The sequence below is a fragment of the Papilio xuthus genome, unplaced genomic scaffold, assembly GCF_000836235.2.
Source record: "Papilio xuthus unplaced genomic scaffold, Pxut_1.1 DF824888.1, whole genome shotgun sequence".
NCBI lineage: Eukaryota > Metazoa > Arthropoda > Insecta > Lepidoptera > Papilionidae > Papilio > Papilio xuthus.
In genome coordinates, this window is record NW_013533761.1 from 602,644 (window position 1) to 611,699 (window position 9,056).

Genomic DNA, 9,056 nt, shown 5'->3' on the forward strand with positions numbered 1-9,056 from the left:
TGTACAAATAACAAGGTCATATGTATACCGTTCTTACACTATTTTAAAGTAATATTGAATTATCCAGTATTTTTTAAGTATCCATTTTTTTCAAACTTTTCCTACTAACCCAATGACAAGTAATATCTATCAAATAATTTCGCTATGTACAGTAACATAATTTTCTGATGTATAAAGCTTGGAGCTTTCGAATCGGAGTCACAAATAATATTCCCACAAGTGTAACATCTAATCTATTTGTTTTTGAACATAAAAATATATGGATGAAAAGCATTTAGCTATCACCTACAACTGTGTCTCTATGTTGGAAAAACTAAGTACACTATGAGCTTTTCAAGGCTATAATATATCTCTATACCAAATTCAACCATATTTGTTTAGCTATTTTAAAGTTAATCTTAAATATTAATATTAAAATAACGAACATCTATCTTTCAAATTTATTTCCATTTGTAATACTTATAACATTTAGAATCTATGTCTTGTTTTAGCATTCCTATCCTTCCTAAGTCAAATGCAATGGGTGATGAATCAATGGGCTACTGCAGAAGCAGAGGCAGTAAGGTTGCAAAAGGAATTGGATGAAGCTCATCGCACTCTTACCAAATCTGAAGCAAAATTTGCACATGTACGGAAAATGTTAGATGGCGAGAAAAGGGAAAAGAATATTTATCTGAAGAAGTACAATGAACAGGTATGCTTATTACATCAATATGTATTTTTATAGAAAAGACAAATGGAAAAATAAATTATAAAACAATTAAATAGCCAAAAAAAGATATTGTAAAAGCTAAGTACTAAAACTCCGATGTTGTAAAAGTGTCATAGATTAATCTGTTAAAAGTAAGTTCTGAGTCCCAAGTAATTGTATGATGCTATAATTTCCATTCTGATTTGCGTATCATCAACACTTCCTTATTGGCATAAGGCTTTATGTGGGTTCAATACAATAATGTTTTGTCTTTTGAACTCAATTCGTCATTTCAGTTGTCATTTAAAATCCAGGACACATATAAAATATAAAAATATAATATTGGAATGCATCTGATAATCATAATAGTCAGAAAGAAATGTGTAAATAAAATTCAAAGATACATATTATTAATTTCAGAGCAAACTTTTAGATATGGCAAGAGATTTACTCTTCAACGATAATCGTGCAAAGCTCAATGATGAGACACTACAGAAGCTGGCCTTCTTGAATGGTACCGCACAACAAGATCACAATGCTAAGCTGACCGGAGTACCAGAACTTAACTCCACTGGTGAGCTCCTAGGTGGTATTATTTATATTACTAAGTGTGGCCGCATGGCAGTTTTGGTAAGCATGGTTTGAGCACTTTGGTTTGTGGGAGCATTGACGTTGCATTTTTTTTTTTATTTTGTATTTGTCCAATCGCTTGATACATTTTTCATTTTTGATCCTCCAGTGAGCTTAAAATGTGTGATAAAATTAAATTATAAAGTTTAAAACAATTTAGGACATGGTTATCATTCATGTCCGTTGTGTTTCTGAAACGGTCTGTATTATTTCCTGTGATAATGATTTAATAAATGGATGGTAACTAGCTATTTTAAAAGTATGCGAATAGAAGCTGCTATGACCTAAAAAAAACTAAAATATATTATAAAAAAATAGGATTATATTGATGGCGACAGCAAATGTTTGTACGGATTTGTTTTGTTTGTTCCATTAATTATGGATTACTGTTCTATTTTCTATGTCCATACTATGTATACTTATTTAGCAATGTATATATCTAGGTACACTACTATCAGAGATGTCGTACTCGCGATCTGAGGATGACCTGGACCTGTCACTCGCGTCGACGCGGCGCTCGTGGGTGCAGCGCGGCCAGTGGGCGGCCAGGGAGCAGCTGCCTAACAAGAAGAGACGCTCCTCCACCTCCTCCGTTGCCAAGGTAACACATATACACATTTATGTACACACATACATAGTAGTATTATTATTAAAAGGCTGTTGTTTCATTAAAAAAAGGGTCTTGACATATATACCGATGAACAAAAAAGTGATCCTATAAGGGTTCCATTTTTTTTTTCGATGTATGGAATCCTAAAAACTTTTTGTCTAGAACTATTTGCTATACTTTCCAAACTCATGTGTGGAATTTTGATCTATTTAAAAAGAAACTAGCAAGTTTATTTATATTAAGTGATGCCTATAGGTACCTCCAATAAGAAAACGAGTTGTGGATACTTCGAGGAAAAAAAATCCATTCCCTTAGTTGTCAAATCTATATTCTGTTGCACGATCTTATTTTGTGTGCCTAGGAATGGTTTATTATATTGTTTATGTTATTTGGTAGACAGTGGAACTGCAGAGTGGAAAAGTGCTGGCCACCGCGACCACCACGCTGACGCTGGAGCGCGCGCCCACCTGCCAGGACCTCAAGCCGCCGCAGAACTTCGTAAGTTAATCATACATCTTCAAGAGAATATGTTTTCTTTTTCAGAAAATTTAAATATGGAAAAAGCTATCCCAGATGAACTTTCATCTTTGGCACACATATAGAACATAGTCTGTAAGAACACTTAGGCTACTAATTATGTTTTTTTTTAATTCTCGTTTCGTCGAGTCTCGGGCGACAGCTAGTATTTTGATATAATTAATATATGTTTGTGTATAGCAACCGATATCAGAGAGCAGTGACGAGGGTCCTCCGCCGCGCAAGTCTCCGGCGCGTGTCTCCTCAGCGCGACATCACCTCATTGAGGTGCACTGCACGCCACCCCCCGCACCATCTGCACCACCAAAATCCGGTGAGAAAATTCATAAATAAATAACTTGTCTGAGTTTTCATTTAAATACATATTCCTATTCAATCAGGGAAATGTGTTTTAAAAAGTAAGGAATTGATAGAAATCTAAATAACCTTTTTTAGGGTTCCGTAACTCGAAAGGAAAAAACGGAACCCTAATAAGATCACTTTGTTGTCTGTTCGTCTATCTGTCATGACACTTTTTTTTTCAATGGCTAGGATATTACATTAATATATTTAGAACAGATATTGAAATGTTTGTTCGTGTGCGCGCAGAGAGCGAGAGCGCATCAGAGAGTCCGATGCGAGCGGCGGTGCACTGCGCGCGAGTGCCGCAGCGCACGCCCTCGCTGGTGTCCTCTCCGCGCGCCAGACTCAGACAACACAACTTCGTCGCCAAGAACTTCTACAAGCGCGAGACTTGCGGACCTTGCGGCAAGACGTCAGTTCTTACATACACTACATACATTTTAACATTTTGTCGCTAGATGGCGCTGTCAATATTAAGGTGGTGATTGAAGTAAGATGAAATACGAATTCGTTTTTTGAAAGGCGTATATTAGAACTAGTTTTGATACGATGATTTTATTAAGGATAATTTGAAATGTAAAATGTATTTATGCAGTATAAAGTTCGCGAAGGTGGGCGTGAAGTGCGAGTGGTGCCGCGCGCAGGCGCACCCCGAGTGCCGCGCGCTGCTGCCGCTGCCCTGCGTGCCGCCCGGCCGCGCCCCGCACCACCAGGTACCACTCCTATACTATACTGTCCTCCTAAAAACCTAGACATATATAATAGAAATTATCAAAGGAAACAAAATAATTTAATTGATGCCTTGGTAGGAGTTTGTTAAAATAGATGGCAGTAATGAGAATACGTGGTGGTGTGTGTATGTGCAGCAGGAGGGCGGCAGCATCGCGGAGTACGCGCCGAGCTGCGCGCCGATGGTGCCGGCGCTGCTGGTGCACTGCATCAGCGAGGTGGAGCGGCGCGGCCTCACCGAGCGCGGCATCTACCGCGTCTGCGCACTCGACAAGGACGTCAAGCGACTCAAGGCAAATATCACTTGTCTCACTTACTTCATATTATAAATGCGAATGCTTGGATGTTTGAAGGTATTTACAGAACGGTTCATCGGGTCATGATGAAATTTGGCATGGATGTAGCTTATGGTCTTGAAGAACACATAGATGGCTAATTATATTTTTTTTAAATTCCGCGCGAACGTAATCACTGTCGACGGCTAGAGACTCTACACAACTCTCTCAATACTACTCTATCCACATAAAATGAACCTTACAATCTGATATTTGAAAAGTGATATAGAACAGTGTAAAGTGAAGGTAATGTACACGTAGGAGCGGTTCCTGCGCGGATGCGGGTCCCCGCAGCTGTCGGGCGAGGACATCCACACGGTGTGCGGGTGCGTGAAGGAGTTCCTGCGCTCGCTGCGGGAGCCGCTGGTGACGTCAGCGCTGTGGGCGGACTTCGTGAGCGCGGCGCGTCTCTCGGAGCCTGACGCCGCAGCAGCTGCTGTGCACGCGCTCTCGCAGCTGCCGCAGCCCAACAGGGACACGCTCGCCTTCCTCATGCTGCATCTGCAGAAGTCAGTACACATCATCATACCCAAAACTTTTCATGGCGATTCTCACTTCATGAATGAACCATAATAATATCGGTTGTTTTATGCTTTTGTATATTTAAAATAATTTTTATTCTAACTGTGGGTTTCTGAGAACAAAATCCTAGTTTAAACATACAACCATATATTTTATACTGACATTTGGGTTTCAGAAACCAACGCTAACAATCATTGTGAATATTTATCGTAGTACTAATAGAATTTTCAAGTCACCTATAGGCTCGCTTATTCATCAAATTTATTTGCTTTCTAGACAAAAGTATTTGTCATTTAAAACAAGCAGGCTTATAAGAGTGTTGTGTGTGTGTGTTGTGCAGAGTGTCGGAGAGTCCGGAGTGTGAGATGGGTGTGGACAACCTGGCGAAGATGTTCGCGCCCGGCGTGGTGGGGTACGGCCTCGCCAGCGACGCCGCTGAGATGTACACCGCCACCGCGCACATGTTCAGCGTCAGTATATCTCCTACACAACACAACGCCACACTATGCACACTGACATTACAACGACAACAACTCTCGCACGTAAAAGGTGTAGGCAGAGATCACCTACCTCCATTTGCTGCGCACCTGACACACTTAAAGCAAATTTTATCTGCATTCGTCACATATTGATAGGTAACTGATCATGAAAGATTCAAAATAATGCTGTAGTGCATAGAAATAAAGACATTAAACTGGATATATTGTCTTTTAAAAAAAAATTCTCTCAATAAATCATACCAAAGTTTCATAAAAATCTTTGAAGTTTAGGAACGCAGGAAAAATAGCGATTTTGTTATTATGTGTAAGTATAAATGATACAATGAATTTGAAGTGTATATAATGTGGTATGTATATAATTGTTTATATAACAGGTGATGCAGCTGCTGCTGAAGTTGCCGGGCGACTACTGGGCGCAGTGGGCGTGTCCCGGCTCGCCCGCCGCCGCGCCCACCGCGCCCACCGCGCCCACCGCGCCCGCCCACAAGCCCAGGGGATTCTTCTTCTCCCCCGCCGACACAGGGTAAACACCTCTTTACCTTGTCTAATAATTAATTACTAAATAAGAGAATTACACTGTTTTTGTTTTATTTGTATTATTTAATTGTAAAATAATCGTTATTTAAAGATAAGACACCAAATATAAACTTTTTAGTATTTGAACCGGTTTCGTACCTCAAAAGAAAAAAACCGGAACCCTTATAGGGCACTTTCTTGTCTGTCTGTCTGTCTGTCAAGACCCTTTTTTTTATTAAAAATGATTTATTTTTTCAGAGTTTCAAGAAAGAAGAGAAACTACTTTCAGTGAGATGTGACATCTTCATTACAATAGTACTTTAAACTTTATTACCATTAGTATAAGTTTGATTTTTGTTTGGAAGTAGCCAGTTTTGTTTTAATTCACTTTGTTTGGTATATTCTTTGGTAACTCAAAAAAGTTCTATATTGAGTTATATTTAAGTTAATCATTTTTATTATTGATTATTTCATTTGTAGACTTAATTGAAATTAAGTATTTAGGTTAGAAAAATAAATATTTTGTACCTAATAAAGGTTCTAAATTAAAATAAGTGTATAATATTATGTAGTACTCTGATTTCGAATAATATACGGGCGAGTTATTTTATGATTAAAACTTAATTACAACCAAACCACAATAACATGATGCCTTAATGTTTGACGACAGATTTACGATGTACAGAAATTTACATTGAATTACAATTGTTGTATTTAGTATTATTACCACGTGTTTACAATTTATGTATATTCCTAATTTTGTACTTAATTGTTTAAATCCAACAAATATTGGTCTCTGAGATTTCACTAAGGAAATACTAGAGATGTTTTAGACAGGTTGGTGTTACGGCAACACACTGTTATACATAAAATATGCGAGTACAAACATTAGTAAAGTACATTAGTATTTTTGTATTTTGAAGTAGAATAATTACACTTTAGTAAGTTAAATAAGTCATACCTTTTCAATATTACACACAAACAAACATACACATTTTTTGTATATTTTCATTTAATTTAATTAGATATAATTAAATTCCGTTGTAGCGACGTCACGCCGCCTTATTATATTCTTTCTAGCAATTATTCATTAACATGTTCATAGTTTAAGTTATTTCTAAAAGTTATTAATAAAAATACTTGGAAATAAAAATTAAAAGCTATAAAAATGTTCTTTGAAAAGTAATTTCTATTATTTTTCTAAAGTTCAAAGAAAATATGTTCAATATTATTTTTGTGAGTTTCAAAGTACTATGTTATCGTACACTCATAGTATGTTTTGTTTAATTTAGTAATAATCAGGATTATGTGTAGTACTTAATTATGTTAAAATAATTAGGTTAGAAGTTCTTTTGATATGTAACTAAATGTTACATAATCTCTGTCTACCCTTTTTTGGGAATGACATATGTTCATATAATAATTAGAATGCCACAGTTTTGTCGCAGTTAATGGCTTAAATTAACATATTTTTTTTTTCTTTACAAGTTGTAGAATAATCTACTCAATAACAAAACTTATTTTCTTTAAAAAGTAAAAAAATAATTTTAATAGGATTTATTTTGTTTGTATTTATTTTTATGCAAACTTAAATTAGTACTACATATGTTTGTTTATTTATAGTTTGTATGTAGTTTTTCTGTTTGTAAAAAAAATAAAATAAATATTAAGTATTTGTTTCTTTGACTTCAAAAATACCTTGATTATTATATTAACGATTATTCAATGTGTGAATAATTTATCATAAACTAGCTGTCGCCAGCGACTTTGTCCACGCTGAATTAATTAGAAACATAGTAAATCTATATGTTCTTGCAGACTTCATCTTCATCAAGATCCGTTCAGCCGTTCTGGAGATATCTTCAAACATCCATCTAAACATTCGTATTTATAATATTAGTAACATTGTGGTTAACATTCTTATAAGAAGAGGGTAAGTAATTAAAACAATACAAAATTAAACATCACTTTTTTTATTGCAATGCATGAAAAAATACAATAAATTGAGCAAATTAAAAAAAATGCGAGATTCAACTACACACTAAAACTGCAATTAAGAGAATCAAATCCCTAAACAATGTAAAATTCGAACGATAACTAACCGTGGATTTCTAAGACTAAAATGCCTCTTTAAAACATATCTTTGTTTTATCCAAAGATTATGATAGGAATGTGTTTTATACAGAGATTTTGATCTCGGAAACCAATGGTAATCGAATCTTCTAAATAAAATGACATATCGAAAGTTTTCATAAAATTTTCAAACTTTTAAAGAATTTTACATTGTTTAAGGAGTCAGTATAATTTACACGTTGATTATTTTGTAAAATGCAATACTTAATATTCACTTAGTTTCTGTAAATATATAATATAATAAATGAGCAAAATCATATAGGAAATAAGTGCTTTATAAAAGCGTAATAATATCAACAGATCTAGCCTTTTAAAAAATATCTACAATAGAATGTCTACATCCAGAGTGTGACTACTTAAGCAGTTCCTTAGTAATGTATTAGTGTAGATTTCCTACACATCTACAGTTACGCTGAAATAGCATTAGAGGGCTTAACAATTCTTTCACGTACATATAAAAGTAAAAATGATATTTTCAATGATTTTACACAATTTCTAAATAACCTCAATAATTAATTTATTTTTTCTTATAAAAAGGAATGTTTATAATGTTTTAACAAGTTGACAATTTAAAGGATCAATATAAAAAAATAGATTAAAAAAATGGATTTCCTTGTTTTGTTCATATATTTATTAAATTGAAATAAATTTATTATTGAGGTATTTTATATTTTATGTACAAAATATCTACGATAGAAAATCTTAGTGTTATTTTTGCACAGTCATTTTATTTAAAATTAATTTATGGAAAGTAAGAAAAAAACGTCTTTTATGAAGCTAAACGCAATCAAAAAAAAAATTAATCAATGCAATTTAACCGTGCAATTCCACTGCGAAAATACTTGTATAAAAACATATTATTGTCTCTGGTATTTACAAGATAAATTCAAAGACAATAAAATGTTTTACAAATGTTTTAACAATGGAAACATAACTGGTAACATCAAAAGTGAAAACTTATATCTAAACTTGTCTTTGGTAAGATGTTTAACTTAACGACTAGTTTGAGAATTAATAACTAAATGAAAATTATCATTTTACTTAGGAACAATGGAAATTAAAGAATTTACTAATAATATAAAATAGAAAAATTTGGTACATTTACTAGATTCCAGACATTAAATCAAGAGTTCTTAAATAACTCGAAGTTGTCTACAAAACGTTGAAAGTTAAACATGTTTTGTCGCGGGTTTCGACTGCCTAAACAAATGTATGAAAACATACTGTTATGTTTTTTAAAAAAGGATAATTTTTCCTATTAAACTAGTAAAATAAACATGATTACTTGGTGAAATTGAAAAAAAAAAATCTTTTGCAATGAAAAAAAAAATGGAATATTTTAAATGCTTGTATTAACACATACAACATATTGATATAAAATATCGTATAGTTTTTCTTATAAAAGTGTTTATTAACATTTTTATAAATAAAAAATAAATTATGCTTAAATTATTTTTCGGTAAATATTTTTTAAGAATAAAATATATATTAAAAAATGATAATATAATTTT

At 33.8% G+C, this 9,056-nt stretch overlaps 1 protein-coding gene across 1 annotated transcript; it reads left to right on the forward strand.

The window, feature by feature from the left end:
* The first annotated feature begins 259 nt into the window (after positions 1-259).
* LOC106126970 (Rac GTPase activating protein tumbleweed) lies at positions 260-5,704 on the forward strand. Its single transcript, XM_013324880.1, has 13 exons — positions 260-317; positions 492-694; positions 1,112-1,265; positions 1,765-1,922; positions 2,328-2,429; positions 2,649-2,781; positions 3,057-3,222; positions 3,406-3,523; positions 3,677-3,832; positions 4,136-4,383; positions 4,737-4,866; positions 5,271-5,419; positions 5,671-5,704. The coding sequence occupies exons 1-13, from the start codon at positions 260-262 to the stop codon at positions 5,702-5,704; spliced, it is 1,809 nt and encodes a 602-aa protein (XP_013180334.1).
* Positions 5,705-9,056: the final 3,352 nt, after the last annotated feature.

Bases quoted from the DNA above. Each gene is read 5' to 3' on its own strand.
- LOC106126970 (XM_013324880.1), top strand. From the start codon at position 260: ATGGATGAAAAGCATTTAGCTATCACCTACAACTGTGTCTCTATGTTG. The intron at 1,266-1,764 runs GTGAGCTCCTAG...GTATATATCTAG, and splicing joins ACCAGAACTTAACTCCACTG to GTACACTACTATCAGAGATG. The intron at 3,223-3,405 runs GTCAGTTCTTAC...GTATTTATGCAG, and splicing joins TGCGGACCTTGCGGCAAGAC to TATAAAGTTCGCGAAGGTGG.